The 27,987-nt window shown below is 37.5% G+C and overlaps 1 protein-coding gene and 1 long non-coding RNA gene across 12 annotated transcripts; one reads left to right on the top strand and one right to left on the bottom strand.

Moving 5' to 3' along the window:
* Positions 1 to 251: 251 nt before the first annotated feature.
* On the bottom strand, positions 252 to 4,525 carry LOC130988919 (uncharacterized). 11 transcript variants are annotated; one of them, XR_009090240.1, is made up of 8 exons: positions 3,963 to 4,525; positions 3,667 to 3,783; positions 3,327 to 3,566; positions 3,077 to 3,157; positions 2,900 to 2,963; positions 1,699 to 1,809; positions 908 to 1,363; positions 252 to 768 (listed from the first exon to the last, which is right to left on the bottom strand). It is a non-coding gene; the product is annotated as an uncharacterized LOC130988919 (long non-coding RNA). The 11 variants fall into 11 exon arrangements; XR_009090241.1 differs by lacking the exon at positions 252 to 768 and adding an exon at positions 1,506 to 1,570 and having other exon boundaries at positions 876 to 1,363; positions 3,963 to 4,521; XR_009090247.1 differs by lacking the exon at positions 252 to 768 and having other exon boundaries at positions 877 to 1,363; positions 3,327 to 3,381; positions 3,459 to 3,566; positions 3,672 to 3,783; positions 3,963 to 4,518.
* A 17,504-nt stretch (positions 4,526 to 22,029) lies between these two features.
* LOC130990661 (glutathione S-transferase T3-like) lies at positions 22,030 to 25,657 on the top strand. Its single transcript, XM_057914886.1, has 2 exons — positions 22,030 to 22,716; positions 25,565 to 25,657. The coding sequence occupies exons 1-2, from the start codon at positions 22,030 to 22,032 to the stop codon at positions 25,655 to 25,657; spliced, it is 780 nt and encodes a 259-aa protein (XP_057770869.1).
* The last annotated feature ends 2,330 nt before the right edge of the window (positions 25,658 to 27,987 follow it).

Below are 27,987 nucleotides of genomic sequence, written 5' to 3'. Positions count from 1 at the left end.
TATGTTCTAGCATATCTTTCTCAATAGCCAAAATTACCAAACCGTTCAACCTTTTTTGTGACATTGATGACCTCAGATAGGTTTTTATTAATTTAAGCTTTGAAAAGCTTCTTTCGGCAGATGCTACGATCACAAGAACAGTTAATAAAATTCTATAAGCAATCGAGACATTCGGATAGCAATCTGCAGATTTGACAAATGTAAGAATCTCAATGGCAGATAATAAATTAGTAGGCAAAGTATTAGGCTGTAACATGAAACAATTTACTGAGTGAAACAAATTAGCTGTTACTCCAAACTCTGTTAAAAGCAACGAATTTGTAAGAAACAAAGCACAATTCCCTCAATGAAGAAAACCCCAAAATTATCAAGAAATTTTAAGCCAAAAAGGTTATAAAAAATGCTAACTTGCAGTAATGAGACACCTCACCAACGCCCTCATCCCCTCATATAACTGAAAGGTTTTACTTCATTATATGGGATACCTATATGTAATTTTATGTACACAATTATAAAGAACCACACACACAGAACCTACTTCCATCAAGCAACAACAAAAGGTTAGCGCACTAATGAATGCATATTAAGGAAAAAGAAGAAGAAAAGTGAAAAATGTAAAGTTAAAATCAAATTTACATGTTATCTCTGTTAAAACAAAAGTGAAGAATGTGAAGTTAAAAGTGAAAAATTTGTTCTTTCACTTGTTCTCTCTGTTCTCCATCCTTGTGTATTTTTAGTTCTGCTCCTTCACCTGTTCTCTGTTCTCAGCTGTTGCAAAAAAAGTAAGAAGAACATACACAAAAAACACACAAAAACACAAAAGTAAGAAGAATATATATATATATATATATATATATATATATATAACAACGCTCGTTGCTCCTCCCTCTCCCTCTCCCCCTACCACCTTTGCCTCTTCGTCGGCACAGTAAGAATTGCTCTTTGCTCGGATCCGGATAGCATATAAAATTCAAAATATAGTAGGTATCATCAGAAAAAATAGAGAAGAAAATGCAGATGCCGACAATTTCTATGATTTTCACAAAAAAGAAAAATCCTAAAAGAACTTTTTGTTCTTCATCGGATCTATAATTTTTCTAATGAATTTGTTCTTCATCGGATCTAATAGCATATAAAGTCACTGTAAGAAAAAGTATACCAAGGTTAGCTTAAAGTCAGAAAATCAACTATTATAAATACATACGCGAAGAAAAATATTATATTACCTGTATTTTGTTCTTCATCGGATCTACCTGGATCTTAGTCTTGATGTTGTCTATGGTGTTAGACGACTCCACCTTTAGGGTGATCGTCTTCCCCATTAAGATTTTCACCAAAAGCGCGGGAGAAATTTTGGGAGGAACTGTGAATATTGAGGGAAAGAATGAAATAATGGGGAGATATTTTTTTTGAAAGGTGAAAGAATGGGGAGATATACAGAGACACATATGTTAAACGTAAAGAAAGAGAAAAATAAAATGAGCAGTAAATAAAGTGATGTATACTGTGTAAGTACTCTTTTGCATGAAAAGGCGGAAACAATTAATGATTTCACGTGATGCCTTCCATGCTGCAAACAAAGTTAAAAAAAAAATACAATGAAATGCAATTTGGCGGGAATCTAGGTGTGGTTTTTGGTGCATTTTTTTTGTGTTTTTATATATAGAGTAGATTGTTCTAACTCTTCAAGACTTGTACCTTTTGCCATCCGCGATCCTGCTGGAACACGATAATGCTACAACCGCCACTACAGGTCAGCCCTCCCCACCATCGTTAACAGCCGGCTGAAGGACCTCCCGTTACCGAGCCCTGAATCATAGAGCAAATCAAAATAAAAATGAAGCAGAGAAAATTGAAGAATTTAATTCGTAAAATCTGTGTCAAATTGATCAAGACAAACAACAGACAGCAACCTCATAAACATGAACTTTCTAAACACTGTATATGTAATAGTTATAGGTTCAACAAATCAAATTAAAATAGTCAAGGAGAAAGAAAGAACTAACAATAATATATATGAAAACTAAAGCATTGCAGATTCAACAAAGCAATAAACAATAAATAAGAAAGCATGCATTAAATAAGTGAGGCCTAAGGCCTGAACTACATTTAAATAGAACTCTATATTTTGTATTCAAGTTTTGGTTCGACAATTTGGACCCCAAATCTCACTTTTGGAGGTTTTCTGTAATATTCTGAGCCCCACAAATGCTCTTACCTTGAGCCCACAAATTCTCTGCACATGATACTTTTGCTGTATGAGATTATAATAACGTTTTGCTTAGTTTTTGCTTTGAAGGGCACATATATATATATATATATATATATATATATATATATATATAAAACTAAAGATATAGTAAAACATAAAGAAACACTTAAAATAGGAAGAAAATAATAGCTGAAGATATAAAAAAGTAAAAAAGAGGTTTAAGAAGCTGTCAAGGAGGCAAAGCATAAAGAATAGATGCAGAAAGACAAAGCAAAAAATGCAAAAATGGAAGCAACCTTATGCAGAAATGAAAAGATGTACAATTGGAAGCAAGAAGCTTGTAGAAAAGAAGCTACAGACATTGAAGCACGAATCTGGCAGCATTGAAGATTGAAAAGAAGCTCCCGAAAAAAAAAAAGAGAGAAAGAGAGGCAGAAAGAGAAATAACTTTGAAATAATCACCAATGCCAAGAATTTCAGCACTTTTACTTCACTCATATAACTGAACAAATCTACTTCATTATATGGAATAACTTTTTGTAATTACGTGCACAATTGTAAAGAACCACACATACAGAACTTATTTCCATCAAGCAACAACAAAAGGTTAGTGCACTAATGGATGCATATCAAGGAAAAGAAGAAGAAAAATAAAGGTGATAAAGGTGAAGTTGCAATCAAATTTACCATCTAGAGGTGATCTTCTCGGAGGCCCAACTGACTTCTTCAATGGAGCTTGGAAATCCCAAAACTGAAAATTCAGAACAAAAGAGTCATACATATTTCACCTCTTACACATGAACTCATATCTTCAATTCATGGAAAAACATATCAATAACCAAAACTCAGCAAATCATGGAGTACCTCTAAAGAGTTAAGCTGCTGCACCCGAGCTTTGAACACCGACTTCACACTTCTAGAAACAGCCTCATTTGAAGCAGATACCTTAGAAAACACAAATTTTCAGTTTCCAGGCACCAAATTTTCAGTTCAGCCTCATTTAAAATAAATAAGAAGGAAATAAGAGCAAATAACATTTTAAAAAAGACAAAAATATAAGCACTTCAAGAGTATTGGATCATAAAGGCATATACAGGAAATAATTTTTTTTTACCTTTCAACAGATTTTCGGAGATCTCTCCAGTTCTTCTCCGAGTTCATCCCAGATTCTGTGAAAACTGAAAAAAATATATGAGAAAAAGTAATAAAAACAAATTAAATGAAAATGTTTGAAGAAAATTGATACCAAAATATAGTGTATATATTGATCTGATTCTTATCTTGTAGATTCTTTTTCTGTACTGAGCTATACATAAAAAAGCAGGAAGACCAAACGAACCCATTTTTTTTCATTCTGCATCCACACAAACAACGCAAAAAATTGAATCAAATACCCTCAATGCCATCAAAGCTAAGGAAACTCACATGATGAAAAAAGTAACAGTGAAAACAACCTAACTGTGCAGCATATCAAACAAAGATCAACAACCACTGTATGCTCATGATTGAAAGCTTGTTGTATAGATCTACTTGCTTAGTAGATGTTTAAAAATTCCTCAAAGAATTGGTCACTGATCAAAAAAATTATAGCAAGATTAGTATAAATTCAGAAAATCAACTACAATAGACACTAAGCAACAATCTTTCAAAATGGAAAACAGAAATTGACAGTTCAAATCCAAATGCAAAAGGGAGAGAACTTCTGAATAAAAAAGCAATAATCTTTCAAAAACAGAAATTGCTCGTTCACCAAGCAAAATGGCGGAGGCAACACGGCGGCGTCTGGCTGAGCGCGGCTGTGAGACAAAACAGGAGAGGAAGGAGAGCGCGATGGTGCTGCTGCTGTCACCGGCGAACGATGGTGACACCGGCAGGAGGCAGTTGCTAGCAAGAAAATGAGAGAATTTAGGGATTTTTGTAGAATTTGATGGGGGTGGCGGTGGTGGCTAGCGGCGGAAGAAGTCGCTGGGTTATAGCTGCTGACTGACATGAGAGAACGAAGATTGAGAGAAATTTTAGATCTTGAGCCCAACAACGCTGACCTAGGTTTGACGTGAGAGAACGAAGGGGAAGAGGAGGGAGAGGGTGGTGCTGGTGCTGGTGCTGCTGTCGCCGGCGGACGGCGGTATCTGTTTGGCATGATACAGCTTCTCGGTAAGAAAGGAGGAGAGAGAGATTTTTTAGAGAATTTCTGAAGAGATTGGAAATGACGATGAGAATTAGAGGGGGAGAAAAAGAGAAAATGCAATAAAGCTGTAAAACAACTGTTGTATGTGATGTAGCAGACACACAAGTCAAATCGCACATGCAGCACACAATATACATCTATACTACTCCCTCCGTCCCAATATTGTTGGCCACATTTGGTTTCGGCACGGGAATTAAGGAGTTGTAGATTAGTATTTTAAGTGTGTGGGTAATATAGTATAAAAGTAATAAAGTAAGAGAGAGAAGGTGATAAAGTATGAGAGAGAAGGTAATAAAATGATAAAGTAGGAGAGAGAATGTGATAAAGTAGGAGAGAGAATGTAATAAAGTGATAAAGTAGGAGAGATAATGTGATAAAGTAAGAGATTGAATGTGATAAATATTTCCATTTTAGGAAAGTGGCCAACAATAGTGGGACAAACTAAAAAGGAAATGTGGCCAACAATATTGGGACGGAGGGAGTATGAAATATGTGATGTAATCGAAATATGCAACAGTAAAAACATTGAATGAAGCATTTATTATACATTAATTGCACTCCCAAACTCATTTTCCCGCCAAAGTGTGTGTGACTGTGTGTATTTTGGTGCATTGATTTTGTGTTTTTAGATATTAAGCAGATTCCTTAGAAGAGGGTGGAATTTAGCAATGGCCACTTCCTTATAAAAATTCTCACTCCGTCCACGAAATATTGTTTTACTTATCCTTTTTTTTTGTCCACAAAATAATGTCCTACTCTGCTTTTTGTATCACTACATCCTTTTTTTCTTTCATTTATTTACCATCAATTGCCACTAATGAACCCACCATACAACAATTTATTTCATTTTTATATTCTACTTTATTACACTTTATTACTAGTGAACCCACCACACAACACCTTTAACACTTTAGTCAACTACCTTTATCACTTTAGTCAACTACCCTTATATTTCACTCACAACCACTTTATCAGCTTTCTTAAAACATGTGTCGAACAGTAAATGGGGCAATACTTTGTGGACGGAGGGAGTAAAATTTATTCATTAAAATAAAAAGGAAAAAATAGCAAATAGTCCTCTATCATACAATTCCCTAACACGTGTACCTCCTTATCTTTTGATTTTGACTGTTAGCCTCTCAACATATCATAAAAAGTGCAAAATGCCCCTACTCTTAACGGACATTTAACACCGTTAAGTATTTTTCATTTTTTTAATTTGTTACTAATATTTCTTACTATAAACGTATAATTTTTTTTATTTAAATTTAAATGTTTTTAATAGTTTTTTTAAATAAAATCATTTTTGAATAGACACATTGAAAGTGTTCTTAATTAATACAAGGTTATCTTTGTCTATCGAATTAATTCTACTTTCATATATCGTGTATGCTTTTGAATTTTTAATTAATACAAGGTTATCTTTGTTATGTTTTATTTTTAGTATATATTAATTGGTACGATTTATTTTTTTTGTTTATAATATATATGTATATTAAATCTCATCTAACTTTAATTGTTACAAGAACGCAATGAAAGTGTGTGTATTCAAAAATGATTTTATTTAAAAAAATATTACAAATATTTAAATTTAAATTCAAAAAAAATTATATGCTTGTAGTAAGAAATATTAGTAAGAAATAAATAAAAAATACTTAACGGTGTTAAGTGTCCGTTAAGAGCAGGGGGCATTTTGCACTCTTTATGACATGTTGAGGGGCTAACAGCCCAATATCAGAAGATAGGAATGTAAACGTGTTAGGAGGTTATATGATAGGGGGCTATTTGCTACTTTTCCCAAATAAAAAATATAAAAATTAGTGACACTTATTATTTTACCTTTTATATATAAAATTTAAAAATTATCCACTAATTTTTTAGCTGTGAATTCGAGTTTTTGAACAATAATTCACAACTAATAATATTTCTAGTTGTGAATTCAAACTTCCAAACTCGAATTCGCAGTTAACACTGATTCTTGTTGTGAATTCAAGGTTTAAAACTCAAATTCACAACTGATCTTAACAACAATAACTGCAACTAACACAAGTAATTGTAGCAAGCAACAAGTAATCGAGTATCGTATCCTCAGGGACTGACACAACGAAACAACTCTAGCTATCTCCTAAACAGACTATAACACTAGACGGGTAACATAAAGTAGGAAGGTTTGATTAACACTAAACTCAAATAGCAACAAATAAAATAGGATAAAAACTCAAATAATAAAAGACTCTGACCTTAGGAAATGTACTATCGTTAATCAAACACATGTATTCAACCTATTGATTCAATTACCAATTTAATCCAACCCCGATGAAAGATCACTATATTATTCACAAGCTTCTCTAACGAACACCTATGAACGTAGATTAATTAACCCATTTTCACATTCAAGACTCCAAGGAATAAATTAACTACAAATAGCACACAAAGAATAGCTTCCTATAGTTTCACCTGTCGCATTCAAGACTCAAGGCTAACACTATATCATGCATTCATGAATCGGCTGAACAATTATCGCATTCAAGACTCAAACTGAACAGCTAGACATGTAAATTATTGATCAGGTAATTCAAAAGAAAACAGGCACTAAGAATCATGAATCACAAGTTGGAGGGCAAATTGATATCAACAAATTAAACACACATATTAGATCAGCTTTGTACAAATCCTAGGTTCAGATAAAAGAACTAGCCAGACATCGCAAAAGAAAACATAAACATAATTAAAAAGAACACAATTGAAAGAACTGAATTATATAAAAACCGAATAAAAACAATTGTAGCGGCTTGAATCTTCAATCTTGTGGAAATCCAATCCAAGCAGTAAAAACTGGAAAGCAATAAATTCTAAAGCTATGAAACTGAAAAATAAAAGCTGGGAACCCTAGATAGGTCAAAAGAAGACCTATTTAAAGTGTCAGGGTAAAAATACAGTGTTTGAAACCCAGAAGAACTCTAAAAAATGGAAAAACTCGCAAACCCGCCCAATTCGGCGGTCAAACTCGGCGGTCGCCGAGTTGACCGCCGTTTTTGTGCAGAAAAAACACCAAATTCGGCGCCTGCCGAATTTAAAACTCGCAGTGCAAAACTAAAACAGAGATTTCGGCGGTCGGAACGGCGCCCGCCGTTTTGGTCGCCGAATTTCTTCTTCAAAATGCCCATTTTCGGCGGTCAAAATCGTTGACCGCCGAGTTTTGACTGTTGCGCGCGATATTTTTATTTCGGCCATAATTTTTTCGTTCGAACTCCGAATTATGATCCGTTTATGCTCACGAACTCCTCTCGAGACGAACTACAACTTCTATTTCAGACAAGTTTTTCAAATTCGAACTCAATAAACCTTCAATTTCCTTCAAAGTTCGAGTAAGAATCATGTTTCACAAGATAAAGCAAATTAAGCACAAAACAATCATCCAACACTCAATTTCCTATAAAATTAACATCAAAAGAACATTAAAAACCATGGAAACATGAGTGTTATCAACGCCCCCAAACTTAAGTCATTGTTCGTCCTCGAATAATGAGAAGAACACAATCAATAACACGAATGGGTAAGAAATCTAGCTCATCGATACCTCCGAAAGATAAAGAATGATAGAATTCTCAAATCCTCAATAATCAAGCACAAAATTCACCAATAAACATAACCTATTGTAAAATCAACCTTGACATTCCAAACAATTGAATCTCACAAGGTATGTGTATCACTCAACTCTCAATTTGATGGAACGTATAGGACGTGTATGCTCTCATTGAATTCAATGCAATGAAGATCTCTTACCATAGGCTTGTCAATCGTCTACAATCTTCATCGCTAAAACTGTGCCAGGACTAAGATCAAAAAGGTCTTTTTCTTTTTGGGTTATAATGTAGGGACATTGATTAAGGTAGAGAAATATAGGCTTAGTGACTCAAATAGATCAAGAACACCAACCTTATGACTTCACTAATTAAGCATGGAATAAATTCCATCTTCCACTCAACTATATCACCATAATCAACACAACTCAAGGGATTTAATCACCACAAAGTATAACTAAACACTCTTTTATGCTCTCCATTTATTTCCAATACACAAAGTCGATTTTCTAACAAATTTATCAATGTACACTCGACTTCACACTCTTTCTCTTCTCTTTTTTTTTTCTTGAACTATTTTTTTTTATTTTTTTATTTTTTATTTTTTTATTTTTTATTTTTGTAACAACTTTTCTAGAGCTTATAAGAGTAATTAGTAGCACAATATCATCCCTTCTTTTTCACAACCCACTATGAATATTCACCACACAAAGATCCCCATATACTTCATCACCCCCTATCATTTGGCTAAATAATAAAAGCTAAATAGGCTCAAAGTGGATAACAAAGGATAATTTTTTCGTTAAGGACAGTGTTTGGGATAAAAATGTGGCTAACAAAAGATGGCCTAAAATCATCTCCTAATCCTGGGATTATTATTTTTTACGGATTTCGAAACATGTACATTGAATGTTATTTAGTTATTTAAACTTTAAAAAATATATTGTGTATTTATTTCGGTTATTTGGTTTTAACCGAAACCGAACCGAAATATTTCGATTCGGTTTTGTTCGATTTTAAGCATGTTCGGTTCGGATTTGGATATTAATTATATAATTTGGTTTTAATTTGGTTTTTATTATTCGGTTCGGTTCGGTGACCGAATAACCGAATGCTCACCCCTAGCTATGGCTCAAAATCTCACAGGTTTATTCAACGTCTAAAAGTCAAGGTTAAAATTACTTTAGAATTATGCAAATTAGTTCCAATTATGCTCAAATCATCAAAGAAAATCAAATTCCAAATTTTTTCACAGAAATCATCATTTGCATCTCACCAGAAATCTAATGGAGCAATAAAACAAGCACCACCAACCAAGCACGATAAAACAATAAAGCTAACGAAAAGATAAAAGTGATTCACATATCTACTCTCACCCCATCCCCCAAACTTATTACAGAACATAAGTTCGAAAATAAGTTTGGAGGGATGATGATATGTGTGTCACTACTTACAGAAAATTTATGCTCCATGGTGGTGGTATGAACAAGGCGTGAGTTCCCGCATCTTCCAAGCTCAACTCTGCACTAAAACACCAAAACGAAGAAAACAAAGAAAACAAAGAAACTAAACGAAAGGAAAATAAAATAAAATACAAACGGTTGGGTTACCTCCCAGCAAGTGCTTAATTTAACGTCTAGAGCTCGACGATACCTCAAAAACTCATGGAGGTCGAAAACAGCACTCTAACCATTGGAAAGCTTCTGCTTTTCTACCCTTGGGTGCCCTCTCCACCAAAACACTTCTCTTGGCTCGGACATCCTCCACAAGCATTGCCCCCTTCTCATTCTTGTTCCGAAAAATTCAGAATTTCACTTTCTTCTTCTTGGGGGTATGGGTTTTCAAAGACCCCTCATCATGCTCCAAAAACAAACACATCTCAAAATTCAGAACTTCTTTTGCCTTTACAGTTTTTTTCTTGGCTTCATACTTGGGCAGCTCATTCTTCTCAACCTCTTCATCCTCCGAATTTGCTAGAAAACTGTCAGCCAAATTAATCACTTCATTCTGGGGAACTTCCTTTGGTGGGGGTTTCTTGAAAATCACAGTTTCCCCATAGTCTCCCAATGTCATCGTCCCCCTTTGCATATCTAACTTTGCTCCACATGTGGCAAGGAAAGGTCTCCCTAACAGCAAATGCATCTTTGGATCCTCCGGAATATCCAACACTACAAAGTTGACTGGGAAGAAAAAATCACTCACCTGCACAAGCACATCTTCCGCAACTCCTAGAGGTTTAGAGCAAGACTTATCAATAAGCTGAATTGTCTTGTTGGTTGGCTTCAAATCCCTCAGCTGCAACTTCCTATAAACTTTGAGAGGCATGACAATTATGCTTGCTCCGGTGTCACACATCACTTTCTCAAACAATGACTTTCCAATCTTCACAGGAATATTGAAGCTGCCCGGATCTTCTCTCTTTGGAGGTAAATGATACTCCTTCACTGCGAGCACCTCCTCAAATTCATTGAATGCACTCTTCTTTTCCATCACAGCCTTCACAATTTGCACCTCATTTGGCTTGTTTCTCAAGATCTCCACGGAAGGAATATTCACAGCCAACTTCTTAAATATCTCCAAAAATTTGGAGCTTTGCTCATCTAATCTTGGCCTCGGGAATGGAAGAGGGGGAGAAACAGAAATACTTTCATCCTCAACTGAATTATCAACCACCCGGATGGAATGACATTGCTGATTTTGCTGAGGCTGTTGATGTTGGCTCTTCGGATTGAACTGAGTGTTGCTAGGAAATTGGCCTGGCTTGTGCTGTGCAGCTGCTTGGTTAGCCATCTGACCAACTTGAGTCTCCAACATCTGCACCTGCTTAGACAACGCTGAAAAATTTTGCTCTATGTTGGAAATTTTGGTCCCCATGTTTGCCGAGTTTGCCTCCATCCCGGTCACCTTCACCAACACTTGCTTCATCATCTCCTCTAGTGAATCCTTCTTCGGCTCATTGATGACTCCTCCACTAGACACAGAAAATCCCGGTGGAGGTTGCAAAGCATTGTTGGGATTGCTATAGGCTAGATTTGGGTGTGGGCGCCCTCCTGGCTGATACTGCTGCTCTCTGTTGTACATTCCTAGCTGTACCTTCTGAAAATTTCCATAGTTTCTGCCATTAATATAATTGACATCTTCCATGCCTGACGGGTCTTTCACAGCTTGCTCAGGATGTCCAACATTCAACTCACTGATCTTAGTAGTCAGCTCTGGCAGCTGCGTAGCAATCGCTGCCTGTTGTGTAACCATCGCTGCCATAGGATCAGAACTGGAAGCAACTGCAACCTTTTTCAATTGTACTCTCTCTGATGGCCATTGAAAACTCGTAGCAGCCATACTCTTAATGATGCTCCACGCATCTGAACTGCCTTTCTGAAGCAGAGAACCTCCTGCAGCTGTATCCATATGCATCCGTGTACGTTCCCCACAAGCATTGTAGAACATGATCACGAGCGTGCCTTCATCAAATCCATGGCTCGGACACTTTTTGAGCTTTTCCTGATATCGCTGCCAAGTATTTGCCAGCTTTTCTCCCTCATACTGTTGAAACTGCACGATGTCCATCTTCAATTTCAAAGTAAGGCCAGGCGGATGAAACTTGTGTAGGAACGTATGAGCCAAATCCTCCCACACGGTATTCTCTCCCAGCTGCAATGTATGATACCACGACTTCGCTTTATCCCGCAATGAGAAAGGGAAAAGACGAAGATGGATAATGTCATCGGGAACACCATCCATCTTTACCGTGCTGCATAGCTCTAGAAAATGAGCCAGGTGCGCATTAGGGTCTTCGATCGCATGTCCACCATATTGACTCTGTTGGACCATTGTAACCAAACCCGTTTTCAGCTCAAAATTGTTAACATTGACTCGTGGGGGTTCTTGGTACACATACTGCAGTATGAACGTCTCATTAATAGCGGGTTGCTTCTGAGCCTCTACAGCCTCCTTTTCATCAATCAACTTTTTCAATTGCTCTTGTAGAGCTCGAATTTGAATTTGCTCAGGGGTAGCCATCATATCTGACTCAGCTTGATTCTTTTGCTTCTTGATATTGCGCAAAGTAGCGTTGATTTCAGGATCAAACTCAAAAATAGGATTACCGTGAGATCTTGTGTTCATGCGCAACCTACAAAAAAAAACACCACTTATAAATTAGAACAGAAAAATAAAAACAAATAAAAAACCTGAAGTACTATAAAGTCCTATCGGAAATATTAAAGCAACTTCTTATTAGTCCCCGGCAACGGCGCCAAAAAGTTGATCGCTAATTTCTTAACAACAATAACTGCAACTAACACAGGTAATTGTAGCAAGCAACAAGTAATCGAGTATCGTATCCTCAGGGACTGACACAACGAAACAACTCTAGCTATCTCCTAAACAGACTATAACAGTAGACATGCAGCAGAAAGTAGGAAGGTTTGCTTAACACTAAACTCAAATAGCAACAAATAAAATAGGATAAAAACTCAAATAATAAAAGACTCTGACCCTAGGAAATGTACTATCGTTAATCAAACACATGTATTCAACCTATTGATTCAATTACCAATTTAATCCAACCCTGATGAAAGATCATTATATGAACATTAAAAACCATGAAAACATGAGTGTTATCAGTCATCAGATGGAATGCCTCATCCTGCGATTGATCATCCAGTTTCAGACTTGACTTCTACTGTGCCTGCCCCGACGCATTATAGCAGTCCAGATCTGGCTTTGATTGTGACGCCAGGAAAGGCGATGATGGAGGATCCCTCCATAACTCGCGGTCGAGGGCGTCCGAAGGGTGATACCAAGAAGGGGAGGGTTTCTGATTCCTCTATAAAGCACCGGCTCCGACGGATAATCAAGAATGGTATGTCTTCAGATATGAGTAAGCCCCAAAAAGCAATGGGTCGTGTTGCTGGTGCCATTTTGCAGGGCGCAGGCGCAGTTCTTGACACCTCGTCGCCGGTGGAATTCTTGAATAAGGTGCAACATACTCAGGCTAGAGGTGCGATTCTGCAAAATTTTATGGTTCATTCTTCTTCTGACGCAGCTCGATCTATGTCGGTTGTAGTTTCTAAAAGATTGAGAGATATGTTGGACGACGAAGATTCTTTGGACGAAGACGACCCTCTTAATATTTTCTCATAGCCTTGGTTTGTTTGTTTTTCGGTTACCCGTGGTTTCTTGCGGGTGTTTTCGCCTGATTTTGTTTTGCTTCTAGACAATTCTTTTTTCCTTTTTTAATAAAATTTCTATTTCAATCATAGAATTGCTGATAAAAAAAATCATGAAAAGTTTGGAAATTGGAGTATAGTTCATGAGTTTTGGCGTAATTAACCCAAAAATTAATAATTGGAGTAAATTTGACTTTTTGCACAAAAGTTGCTAAATTTTAATGTTAGTGAATATATTTTATTTTTACTATTACAAAAAATGGATATTTTCATGCATTGACCCTAAAATTAAATTAGTCCAATATTATTAAAAATTGAACTGATATAAAATTATTTAAGATTAATTTTATCGTAGAGACCAAGACTTATAAAGCAAATTTAATCTTATATAACATTGTTCTAGATTAACTACTAAAGCGATTCCTTCCAACCGAACAACACATTATGAGATTGAGAGGGTTTTACTAAACTTATTTTAGAGAGCTTACAAACTCCAATAGTTTATGCACTACAAGAATCTGGCCGATTAAAGTCAAAAATTTCGTCGGTAAAAACTAATACCGACGGATTAACGACGCCGCGCGTACGTCGCTTTAAATATGGTCGGTAAAATTTTTACCGACGGAAATTAAATCCGTTGCTAAATTACCGACGGAAATAGCAACGGAATGCCCGTCGGCTACGAGGGGACGACGTTGGCGTCGTCTGGACTTAACGACGGAAATAGCAACGAAATTTTCCGTCGCAATTAGCAACGGAATCAAATTTCGTCGGTAATTTTCGTGCGGGTATTAGAAACGGAATTAAATTCCGTCGGTATTTTTTTAATACAATTTTTTTTAATTTGTATTATACAATTTAACGACGTCCTGTTACACGCTTCTTTTCAATTATATAACCATCAATATCGAAAACACCAAATGAAATTTAAATTAGCATTCGAATAGTCATAACTTAACGAAATATTCAAGTGTTCACAAATATATAATAGAAATATTCAAGTATTCAAAATACAAAAACACAACATAATCAAGATGATGGTCCAGTGGGTGGAGTGGGTTCAGTGGGTCCAGGTGGAAGCCTAGCCAATATCTCCTCGAACATACGCTGCTGAGCCTGAAATCGAGCATTGGTCTGCTCATCTTTCTGCCTCATCTCCTCCTTTTGACGTGCTATCTCCACTAAGGCATCCTGCAATTGCTGCTCCACGTCCATAAATCGTTGAGGATCGACAAGAGGGCCCTGAAACTGAGATGTACCACTCGACTGCTCACTACTCCGTAAGCTGGCTGCAAGTCCACCAACTCCAAACATTCTCTTCTTCCACCAACAGCCTCCACGTACACCTTGTTCATATCGATCTCTGGCGGATCAGAATCATCATCCACAGTCTGACTCTGAGAAGCAACTATATCCTGCACTTTTTCCTACAATACGCATCAGGAGTTAGTACTTAAGAATTTGAGCAACAAATATAATAATTGAATAAGTAATTAAAACTTTACTACATACTCCAATCCGTCTAGACCTCTCGTCCGTATAAGTGCCATCCTTGTAGTTATGAAGGATCTCATAAGCATCATACAAACATTCAGTCGGCTCCACTCCTTTTCTCTTACCCTTTTAAAAACATAACAAATATAAAATTTTAAATATGAATGTCAATGAAAAATGCAATATGAATACAATTTCAACGTACCACTTCTTCAGCATACTGAAGAATAGACCTCGAACCTCCTTTGTGCTTCGCTTGACCAGTTCCAGGACCTAAAGGCTCAGACATCCTACACTTTTTTGCTATCTCTGATTTGGCTTTGACTTCATCAGAGTCCCAGTACTTAATCCAATTAGGCCAGTGGTCCTCGTGAATAAAAGGAGGCCTCTTGCTCCTCCTTTCCTTGATGTCATGGACAAAATCACTATACCTCCGCGCAGCACAAGCATGCCAAAGCTTGTAGACAGCCGACTCTATCGCCGCATCCCATGTGAAATGTTTCTATTTAAACAACAAAATAAAATACATTTATAAACACTAACTAATATGTATATGTTTATTGCTAAACAACTTGTATTAAATTATATTCATACCTTGAATTCCTCAAAGTACGCTGTCTTAACACTAAGTGGAGTGAGTTTCCAATTGTAGCCTTCTGGATTTTGAACTTGCTTGAAAATCTTAGTGACTACGGATGGAACCATCCCCAAGGGATGTAATTTCCTACAATTAATATTCAAAGTCATTAGAACAGAAATATCATTTATTAATTCATAAGATTGTATAACTATAAAAATTATACCCATATTTGATGATGAGTGTAGTACGTCCAGTCTGTGTAGCCTCTGATGCCTCAGTAGGGACCGATGCCGAAGATGAAGGTGAATGAGTCAGCTGTATATCCCGTACAGATGCACCAATCCCTCCATCTGATCCTGTGGATGATGTAGGGTGTCCTGCGGATGATGCAGCACCCCTACCACTAGAACCTCCTCTCGCACTAGAACCTCCTCCCACCATCTTCAAAAACCAAAGAAAATTTACTATTAACAATTGCTGCTACTAGAGGAAAGTAGAACATTCGCTTTGCTGCTACTAATGTCTTTCCACTACTTCTGGAGTCTCGATTGTTATTTTTGTAACGAGACTCGCCACAGTACTTACACTGAACCAAATCCCTATCATCCTCCCAATCAAGCATGCAATTATTTGGACAACAATCAATTCTTTGCGCAGGTAGCCCCATCCCACTCAGTAACTTTTTAGTGTCGTAAAAATTAGTAGGAGCCAAATTATTATCAGGAAGGATCTCTTTTATCAACTCAAGCCACTGATCAAAACATCTTTCCGACATATTCCCCTCTGCTTTTAAACTCATTACACGAGCAACAAGAGACAATTGTGAATGAGTTTTGCAACCGGGCCACAACTCTTTATCCGCTACTTTCAACATATTATATAACAATTGGGCTTCCGGATTTGGGGGTTCTTCGATGTTTTGAATGTTATATTGGGATGCAGCAATATCCATAACCATATTCTGATAATTATCTTCATTAGCCTCTTCTTCTTCAAAATTATGATATTCAGTCGTGGCCATTTCAATTTCACCATGAAACCTCCAAATATGGTAATCCCGCACAAATCCGTTCTTTGCAATGTGATACTGAACATTATTTTTAGTATGGAAACGTATATTATCGCATTTCCTACACGGACACCTAATTTTTTCACCATCCATTAAATCACGTCTACTGTTAGCGTAATCAATGAAACCTTGAAGACCTCTTTGAAAATCGGGATTCAAAGCTCCATCAGATAGAAAACGCCGATACATCCACTCACGATTTTCACTCATTTCTACAATATGGTTCATTTAAGTATGTTAGAAATTCAAAATCTATTGATTTTTTAAGTATGATAATTAATATAACACATGTTCAACACAAAATCTATAAATCAAACACAAAAGCACATACGCGGCTCCAAGCCATCACCACAGCAACAAAATGGGATGGAACACAGCCATCCCCCAACCTAATCTCGATTTACTACCTAGATACATGCTCATCTAAAATATATATAAAAAAAGAATAAATACACTTAGATACATGCTCATCTAAAATTTTAAAATCTCACAATGGCTACCATTTGAGCCATACTAACATTTCAAAAGATAATGTAATGAAAACTTACTTGTTTTGTTACTAGCTAGCTTTTCTTTTCGATCACCTTGACTTCTTTTTTTCTTCCTCAAGAAGCAATGGTGGAGTGAAATACTACAAATGAGAATTAATCCAAAAAAACTATTATATGTTCTTGAAAATACTATATGTGAACATACTATAATTATGTGAGTGAGCATATAAAAATTTAATCCAATAAAAATACTATATGTTGAGCATTATATAATTTAATTCAATAAAAAATATATTTTTACAGAAAATTAATACAAAATTTACAATAAAACATAATAGGATTTTTCAAATAATTAATGGAAATTAAAAAAAAATTACAAACCTATGGAGGAATCCGACGGACGCAGGCAGCGGAGGAAGAGGACCGGTGGCCGTGGAGGAGGAGAACCGGTGGCGGCGGAGGAATTCGGCGCTGGCAGCAGAGGACACGGCGCCAGGGAGGGGCTGGGCGAGCAGCGGCGCGGCGTGGGACGGGCAGCGGCGCAGGGTGGGGCGAGCAGCGGCGCAGGGCGGCAGCGGCGAGACGTGGGGCGGGCAGCAGCGCAGGGCGCGGAGCGGCGCGGGGCGGGGCGAGGATCGGCGAAAGGCGGCAACGGAGCGAGGCGGGGCGAGCAGGGGCGCGGCGGAAACGGCGGCGTGGACGAGTCGCCGGGGGGGAGCACGCAGCGGGAGTCGCCGAAAATGGGGAATCGGAGGGGGGAAATTTGGGAATTTTGAGAAATAGAAGTGAAAGTTGTGTTGAAAAAATAAAGGAGGAGGCGCGGTCAAGTCACCTTTTTTTTAGGGCGCAGCAACGGAATAGCAACGGAAAATTCCGTTGCTATTTAGCAACGGACGTGAATTCCGTTGTTATTTTTAAAATAATTATTTTCGGTTATTTGAATTAATTATTAGCAACGGAATAGCAACGGAAACTTCCGTTGCTATTTAGCAACGGACGTGAATTCCGTTGTTATTTTTAAAATAAATATTTTCGGTTATTTAAAATAATTATTAGCAACGGAATAGAAACGGAAAATTCCGTTGCTATTTAGCAACGGACGTGAATTCCGTTGTTATTTTTAAAATAAATATTTTCGGTTATTTAAAATAATTATTAGCAACGGAATATCGTCCGTCGCTAAATAGCAACGGAATTTTCCATCGCTATCTGCAATTTTTAAAATCGCAGAAATTAAAAAAAAGAAATAACAACGGAAAAATTTCCATCGGTAATTTTCCATCGGGGATCCGTCGGTAATTTCGCGGGAAATATTCCCGCCAACACCCGTCGATAAATCCGTCGGTAAATCCATCGCTATGTATGAAAGAGTATTTTCGTCGTTATTCGGTCGTTATTTTGTGACGTAATTAATTCCGTCGGTAATTCCGTTGGTGTCCGATAGCTTTTCTTGTAGTGATGGAGTTTATAAATATTTGAAGAGCTTATATAATGTTATGTCTCAGAATCATATAAGTTGTCCAAGTATTTTCATAATTGAGCTTATAAGGTAAAAGAGAGAATCGTGAGCTAGAGAGAAAATCATGATAAGAAAGAGAAAAAAAGAAAAGATATGAAATTAAAATCATATATGACGGTAACAATAAATAATAGTAGAATTATTTTTCTAAAAAAAATTGCTTATAAGATTTAAGAAAAAAAATAAGTTCGAATTAAGTAAGTTATTTTTTGAGAAACTTATGTAGCTTATAAGCTCTTTAAACTTATTTTTTTTAGCTTATAAACTTTTTAAGAACTTATTTTATCTAACACTTTTCAAAAATTTAAGCACCTAAATATTTAATAAGTTATTTTAAAAAGCTTACAAGCACCTATCATCATTTATAAATTATATCTAATCCACCAAACAAGACATACCTTGAACTCACATAGTTAGCCAAGAGTATTAACGATATAATGATTTTCGTATGAATAGTATTATGAATCAGATGATATTTTAGAGACTTATAGTTTTGAAAATTGAAAATGCATCTATTTGATTAATATTATCATTTAGAATTTTTTTGTAGTTATGAAAATTATTTACATGGTTAATATGAAAGATGAGTATTTAAGTACCTCACTTCGTCCACAAAAAATAGTCGATTTTTGTTATTTTGAGACATTCACAAAAAAGTTTACATGATTGTTCAGTTATAATTATTTTAAATTTAAATATTTTTAAATTATTATTTAATGAAATTAAGAAGAAGGAAATTTGTATTAATTTTAATATGAAGTTGTAAATAAAAAATAAGTTATATATCTTAAAATTAGAATTTAAAATATTATATAAATTTATTTAATTATGTGTGCAAATTATTTATTTATTTATATAAACATATTTGTTGTTATATTTTTTCTTTCATATTATTCGTATTTTTTCTGATATTTTTATTTAGTTTTGGGTTATTAAATATGAACTTTTAATAATAATACAGTTTGGACTTAAGAAACCAAAATTGTTATATTAAATGACAGATATCAATTTTGTTATACTGATGGTTTATTGTTACTTGCTCAAAATGAGATTGACTTCCATTATTTGTTTTAGAATCTATAAATTTAATAATAATAATAATAATAATAATAATAATAATAATAATAATAATAATAATATTATTATTATTATTATTATTATTATTATTATTATTATTATTATTATTATTATTATTATTATTATTATTATTATTATATGTACTTGACTCAACCTAAAACACCTCTAGATTGACTTGCAATAGGACAAGGACACTCTAGCAATGGTAAGTTGACCCAATGTCATCTCTCAATGAAGATCTTAAAGGGCTTCTAATTGTATCACAAGAAAGCAGTAAATGTTGGATTGAAAGCAGTAAAATTAACTAAGGCTTGGAAATTAAACTTAACTAGAAACTTAAACTTAAAATTAACTAACCATTAACTAGGCGGAAAAAAGAATTAAACTAATGCTTGTAAATAAAACTTAAACTTAAAATTAACTAGGCAAAACAGAATTATTAACTAGGCAGAAAAGAACAAAGCATAAATAAACTATTAAACCTAGGCAGAATTAAAAGCATAAAGTAAAGGCGAGTTGAATTTAAACGCTACTAGGCTAAGAATTTAAATAACTTTAAAAGCTTCTAATCTAATCTAACGTAAACGAAATTGCAGAATCTAAAGCAAAACATAATTAAAGTAGAAGCAAGGAATTAACGTAAGTAAAATAAATACCGAAATCATCGAGAAGCAAATCTGTCACTTGATTACAACTCAAACGAAGAACTAACTAAAACTGAATTGAAAGCTAACTAAGAACTATCTAAAACTCGAAACTAAAGAACTATGAAAAACGAGAATTAAACTAAAGACTGTTTTGATTGCCTAAGGTCGAAGCTAATCTTGTTCCTAAGGCTAAAAGATTATTTTTCATGAAGAACATTAAGCCCTATATATAGACTACCGATCAACTCTAAAAACCCTCAAAACGGCCCATAAAAACTGGGCTTAAAAGATAAGCATCAAAGCAGCGTGCGCGCACAGGGGATTGCACTAGATAACTTGCTCGGCAAGTCTTGGCAGCTCTGGCGAGTCGTGGCAGAGCTGGAAGTCAGCTATGGATAAGTAATCATGGCAGAGCTGGAAGTCAGCTGATCTATAGAAGTAGTCAGCTCTGTAGGAGTAGTCAGCTCTGGATTAGTCAGCTCTGGAAATGTAGGTTCAGCTCTGGCATATGAAATTCAGCTCTGTCGAGCTTGGTCAGTTCTGGCGCTCCACTTTGGTCAGCTCTGGAACTTTAGCTCTGTCGATTTCGGAATTTAACTCTGCCGACTCTGGAATTGTTAGCTCTGGCTCTGGCACGGAAAATCCACTTTGACGAATAGACTTCAGCACTGTCAGCTCTGGCGAGGCAGCAGAGTATGCGGAGTCAGCGCTAGCACCACTTTAAGCCCAAAATATCAATTTTTGATCCAAAAACTCCAACTTAGCATTCTTCCTCCTGTTTTATCAAAAGCTCCTATAAAACATTAACAAACTCATAAATGCACCAATTTCCAGAATATTTAGCTCAAAAATAGCACAATCAAACCCCCAAAATACCAACAATTAGGCATAAATCAGTACTCATTAAATTAAATAAGGTTAATTGCCTATAAAGTAAATTCAAAAAGTTTTATCGAATTTGGGAATTGCATCTATATCCCCCCACGATCCATATTATTGAAATATGATTATATAAAAAGAAACAAAAGAAAAAACAGGAGAACCTAAACCCTTGAAAGCACAGAAAAGCAGACTAAGGGCCGAGCCTCGTTAAAACCTCAGCATGAGGAAAAAGAGTACTCGTCTAAGAGAAAAAAGTGTCAAAAGCTGAGTTGGGAGAATCTCAGAAACTCCGGCCGACCATCGTTCCTAGATAATCCCGGCTTCTCAACACAAAGCAAAAACAAGAAGAAAAGCAAACACAAGAAAAAACCAACAACTAACAAAATAAAACCGAAAGCTGTCATAGAAGGGAAACCGGCCGGTAATACGCCGTCGCCGGTTCCCTCCTCCAGCCATCGATCAAAAACGAAGGCCACAATGAGAGCTGTCATAGAAGGGACATCAGCCGGTAATACGCCGTCGCCGATTCCCTCCTCCAGCCACGATCCATAACCTTTTATTTATTATTATTATTTTTTAATTTAAGTTTGGTCAAGATTTTCCCCAAACTAAATCCTATGTGGAGCTCAAAATTAATACCGTGGCCATTGAAAATGACACTAGGGAAATCATCTCAATTTTTTCTTATCGTGTTTTCTCTTAGGGCACCTCCAGCGCTCGTTGCGAGCGCTGGATCGACGCGGGCCGAGGAGGCGGCGTGCGCACTGGCGACCCGGCTAGATGCGAGGCGGCGTCGAAGGCAAGACCCGGGGCGAGCGGTGAAGGAGTATGGCGCGTCCGAAGGATGCGCCCAATTTTAAAAAAAAAATCGAAAATCATTTTTTTTTAAAAAAACTGACCGTTGGATTTAATTTTTTTTTAAATTCGACCATTCCAAAGCAACGGCTATTTTGATTTTTTTTTTTTTTTTTCCCTTCTATAAATACCACTCTTCCACTCTTTCAAATTCACCACATTCTCAACTACAATTCTCTTCCAACAACAATTCTCTCTTCTAAATGGATCGTGAATTCGATGAATTCCTCGAGCAACAAGGCGGATCGAGGCTTCCAATGATGGGGTTTGCTCCATTTTCACAAGCCTCCAATGTCTTGGCTACGGGAAATGTTCCCACGCCGGCGGCAAACGCCAACGTCCAAGAAAAGCCGGAGGAGGTGAAGTCGAAAGCCAAGGCCACCCGCGCTGCATATTCTAGCGAGGAGTTCGAGCTCGTGGCAATCTTGTGGGCGGAGGCAACCCACAATCCTATTTTGGGGACCTCCCAAAAGTTGCTCCAATATTGGGGAGCAATCGCGGAGAAGTTCAACGCGCTCAATACGTCGGGAGCGCCGCCGCGAAAGCCGGATCATCTCAAGTCCCACTTCGCCCGTGTCCAAAAGGAGACGAAATTCTTCGAGGGCTTCTACAACACTTGCAAGGACAATTGGGGGAGTGGTATGAGCGACGATCAAATCTTCCAACAAGCCCAGACGATGTTCGAGGCGAATTTCAAGAAGCAATTCTCCTACGTCAAAGCTTGGAAAGTGCTTCGTGAATGCCAAAGATTCACGTCGCAAGCCGGGGATGTCCACTCCGCAAAAAAGTCGAAGGGCTCTGATGGTGGAGCAACCGCTACTTCTTCGGAGCCGAGTGTCACGGCGAGACCCCAAGGCCAAAAAGCGGCAAAGCGATACAAGGGCAAGGCGAATAAGGGAGAAGGGTCTTCGAGAGGAGGATCGGCGTTCTCCGACGCCCTCGAGAAGGTGGCCGAAAGCATGAGGAAGCATGCTCTCAAAACGGGGGAAATCGCCGAGGTCAAAAAAATGCAAGCCGAGATGAAATGGGAGGAGATGGATATGAAGCTCTTGAACAAGGACACGACGGGTATGACGGAGGCACAATTGGCCTTGCACAACCACCTAGTCCAAGAAGTGCTCAAGCGTCGAGGGCTTATTTAAATTAGGAAATTATGTTATTTTTTATTTTATTATCGTATTTTAATTATGTTTTTTATTTTAATTATTGTAATGTAGAATTTTAATTTTAATAAAATTTGAATTTTAAAAATAAAAGTGTAGAAATATGAATTTTGTGGAAATGGGGATTTAAGCACCCACCTAAGACACAATGCATTGGAGAGGGGTGTGTCTTAGGTGGGGCCCACTCCTAAGACACCCCTCTAAGACACCACCATTGGAGGTGCTCTTAGGATCACACCGTCGTCGCGCCATCATGCCTCGCCACCACCGCTGCACTACCACGCCTTTGAAAATCCAATTTGAAATCACCCCTCTGCCCCACCGCTACACCACCAGCGTGCCTCACCGATTTGAAATCACCCATCTGTAATCCCCGATTTTCATCGCTACCGCACATGCCTTCTTCGTCAGGCAACTTTGTCGCCTCTATGCCACAACCACCCCTCTAAAATCCTTAGATCTGAGGCAACTGAGACGACCGTCGTTGCACACGTCTTTCCGCCGCTGCTGCACACGCCTCACCGTCGTCGCCGTACACTCCATCGAAATCCTTGATTTTTAATTTATGTTTGGAAGTGTTACAACATCGATTCGATTCTTTCCCTCAACTCAACCATCTTCTTGAGCTCAACTCTAACAAGATAGATGAGACCTGTGAAGGAACCATAGTTTGACGTATGATCCATTTGCCCGTGACCTATTTCGGATGCCAAACGAGTACATACAAAAATCACAAGTGCCTATTGCAAGAGTTCGAAACTTACTTGCAAATCTGGCGATCAAAGACTCCAGTGTTGATCTTCCAACTTGTTCCCACGGTAGAGCTCGACGTTGGGTGGCAACGTGCTTCAAGCTCTCTCCCTCAAAGTTAGCGTCACCTCACTCTCAATCTTGTTCTCACGTGTATGATAATAATAATTAATTAGGTTTAGGGTTGTCTTATTACTTATACTAGGTATTAGACATACCTAAATAATAAGCCCAAAACATAATTAAATCAGACCAAGCCCAAAGGCTTAAGAGAGGAGAGGGACGCCCACTTAAGGAGTGCAACCTTTATTGGGCCAAGCGGGGATCTACTAGCTTGAATAAAGTTTGGCCTCCCAGTGCTCGATTTTCTTATTCTGCCCAGAATAAAATAGAGACACAAGTATTAATTTATTCCACTAGAAAATTAATACTGATTTACCTCTTTACTCTTTAGGTGAGTCAGGGCTAGCATTAGACTTAATTAATCTCCGTGTTTAAGATATTCAATATCCATTAATTAATTAATTCCTCTGACGATCAATTAATTAATTAATTAGTCGTTTAATTATAAACGACATCTTGAGTGCTACCACTTAAACTTATTATCGTATCGGAACTAATTCCACTAGCAGGGTTTAATACGATAAACTTATTAAGTTCCTCGAGAGGATATTATCATCCTGTTATTAGCAGGACACGGATCCTTATTGCAATATAATCGCATGTCCAATAATAATTGCTATCACCCAAAGTATCGAGTATATTGAGCTTCAAGAGAACTCTCACCCATGATAAATCAAAGCAATAGTCAATCTATTACTCACACCGATTAATCCAACTAAGGTTAAGACTATTTAAGTCGCCGAGATCTTGATTCTTAATTAGTCAGAATATAAGAATTCATCTCACTGTGATCCTGTTCAATACACGAAGGTACTAGCATAAATAAATAGCCAAGATAAACTATTTATCCATTTATGCTACAATCTAAACCAGCAACTAGTCCATAGTTGCCTCGATTGTGAACTCAATTTATATCTCAAATTTTTCCAATTATATGATCTTCTGTGATCTACAACACACCATATAATCTATAGTATGAGATAAATTGGACTATAATAGGATTATGCAATAACAATATTTCAGATAGAAGAATCACAGTGAACTAAGGAATCAATGTATACAAGCATAAAGTCTTGCTTTCAGTATACAACCCTTCAATTCTCCCACTTATACTAAAGCAAACTTTTAGTATACAATGTGACTGAAAACTGATAATATCCTCTAGCTCTTACAAAATCTCCCACTTATACTAAAGTTTAATTTAGTATAGGAAGACCACGAACTCCAAGGCCTTCAACATGCTTGTTGAACACCGCACCAGGAAGACTCTTTGTGAAAGGATCAGCCAGATTATCAACTCCCGCAATATGCATCAAAGCTACATCATCATGCTTGACCACAGACCGAATGTAATGATACTTGTCATCAATGTGTTTCATGGATTGATGACATCTTGAATCCTTGCTATTTGCAATAGCAGCCTCGTTATCACAATAAATTGTGATGCACTTTGGCAAACTAGGAATCACATCAATCTCAGTTAGGAAGTTCCTGAACCATACAGCCTCTTTAGCAGCTTCACAAGCAGCTACATACTCAGCTTCCATGATAGATAGTGAATTGCATTTCTGCTTTACACTTCTCCACACAATGGCTCCACCCCCAAACTTAAACACATAGCCGGTAGTAGACCGCCTTTTGTCCTTATCACCTTGATAATCGGCGTCCACATACCCTACCGGTGTCAGATCATCATACTAGTAAACTAGCACATACTCCTTAGTCCGTTTAAGGTACTTGAGTATGTGCTTTACATCAGTCCAATGAGCTTGACCTGGATTCGCCTGATATCTTGCTGCAATGCCTACGGCAAAACAAATATCAGGCCTGGTACACTGCATTGCATACATGAGACTTCCCACAGCCGAGGCATAGGGAATTATCTTCATGCTCGCTATCTCCTCAGGCGTTGTGGGGCACATTGCCTTAGATAGCGGAACACCATGTCTGAAAGGTAGAAAACCTTTCTTGGCATTCTGCATGCTGAACCGCGCCAAAACAGTGTCAATGTAGGATGTTTGAGACAAACTCAACATTCTCTTAGATCGGTCACGGCCAATCTTTATTCCGAGAATATATGCTGCCTCTCCCAGATCCTTCATTTGAAACTGTTGGGATAACCACTCCTTAATGCCAGACAATACATTCACATTATCGCTAATGAGAAGTATGTCGTCCACATAGAGTATAAGGAATACCAAACTCCCATCGATACAGACCCTATAAACACAACTATCGTTGACACACTGCTCAAAACCATAAGTTTTGACCACGTCATCGAAACGTTTGTTCCAGGATCGTGAAGCTTGCTTAAGTCCATAAATGGACTTCTTGAGCTTCCACACTAGATGCTCCTCACCTTGGTTGATGATTTTATCTGGTTGTAGCATATAGATGTCTCTATCTTCCTCAAGATACCCATTCAAGAATGCGGTCTTGACATCCATTTGCCACACCTCTAGATTCATATGGGCAGCCATGGCCAAGAGAGCTCGAATAGACTTAAGCATGGCTACTGGCGAAAAAGTTTCCTCATAATCGATACCAGGTCGTTGAGTATAACCCTTCGCCACTAGTCTCACTTTGAAGGCCGTAACCATCCCGTCTGGTCCTCTCTTGCGTTTGTATACCCATTTGCAACCAATGGCCTCACGACCAACAGGTAGCAAACATTTCTCGTATACATCCATGGCAGTTATGGATTCATATTCAGAAACCATACATGCTTCCCATTCAAGAGCATCTGGATCTGCTAGTGCTTCTGAGTAAGTCCAGGGATCTTCTTCGACAAGCCCATCATCAACTGAATCCGCAGATTCATTGACAAACGCATATCGATTGGGCGGTTTGCCCTTTGATACCCTCTCACTACGACGTGGCACTATTGCAGATTCAGTATCGACAGCTTGTGCATTTTCTTATAAGACTTGGGGTACTACATCTTGCATAATTGGCTGAGTTGGTTGACTTGTCGTGCCAATATCTTTGACCTCACCGAGGACGATTTCACTCCTACTTTTGTGATTATTTACATAGTCCTCTTCCAAGAATCTTGCGTTAGTGCTAATAACGACTTTCTGATCCTTAGGACAAAAAAAATAACCACATTTCGTTCCTCTAGGATATCCTATGAACAGCTTTACTTCAGTTCTAGGGCTCAACTTATCAGCATCCTTGTTCAGCACGTGTGCTGGACTGCCCCAAACCCGGATGTGGTTAAGAGAAGGCTTGCGCCCTGACCACAGCTCGGACGGGGTCTTTGCAACCGACTTAGAAGGCACTAAGTTTAGAATGTAACCAGCTGTTTCTAAGGCATATCCCCAAAACGAAATAGGTAAAGTAGCGAAACTCATCATTGAACAAACCATTTCTAGAATAGTCCTATTTCTTCTCTCTGCTACACCATTCTGTTGGGGTGTACCCGGTGTAGTCAACTGAGATGTAATCCCAGATTCTAACAAGTATGCTCTAAACTCGTTACTGAGGTATTCGCCACCACGGTCAGATCGCAGTGACTTGATACTTTTACCATGTCGCTTCTCTACTTCCGCGTTGAATGTTTGAAACTTGTCAAAACATTCGGACTTGTAGCGCAACAAGTAAATGTATCCTTACCTTGAGTAATCGTCAATGAAAGTGACAAAATACTCGTACCCTCCACGAGCTTGAGTGGACATGGGTCCACACAAGTCAGAATGAACCAGTTCCAACACTTCTTTGGCCCTATACCCCTTGGCCTTGAAAGGCCAAGTCGTCATCTTTCCCTCTATGCAGGATTCGCAGACTGGGATTGGTTCTACTTGGAGAGACTCCAAGATACCATCGGAAACCAGTCTTTGGATCCTCCTTAGATTGATGTGACCCAATCTTAGGTGCCAAAGAAGAGTTTGGTTCTCCTAAGAAGAAGCATTTCTCTTCTTTTGGTTTGTAGTCAAAGTATAAGCAGATGAAGAATAATCGAATGGACATGAAAAAGTATAAAGAGAATCAGCTGCACTTCTAAATAAAACTTGATCATCTTTGATGAATACTGCATTGTCTTCTAAAAGAACAGAATATCCATACTTTCGTAATTCAATAGTCGAAATCAAGTTTTTCCGAAAACCCGAAACATAGAGTACATCTCTCAAAACCAAAACATGTCCATCAATCAATAAATTCACATCTCCAATTGAAACAACA

The sequence above is a fragment of the Salvia miltiorrhiza genome, chromosome 6, assembly GCF_028751815.1.
Source record: "Salvia miltiorrhiza cultivar Shanhuang (shh) chromosome 6, IMPLAD_Smil_shh, whole genome shotgun sequence".
Taxonomy (NCBI): Eukaryota; Viridiplantae; Streptophyta; class Magnoliopsida; order Lamiales; family Lamiaceae; genus Salvia; species Salvia miltiorrhiza.
This window is presented reverse-complemented; position numbering and strand designations above follow the sequence as displayed.

Coding starts and splice junctions, on each gene's coding strand:
- LOC130990661 (XM_057914886.1), top strand. CDS start 22,030: ATGGGGTTTGCTCCATTTTCACAAGCCTCCAATGTCTTGGCTACGGGA. Junction 22,717..25,564: donor TCTCCGACGCCCTCGAGAAG/GTGGCCGAAAGC, acceptor GCTTTACATCAG/TCCAATGAGCTTGACCTGGA.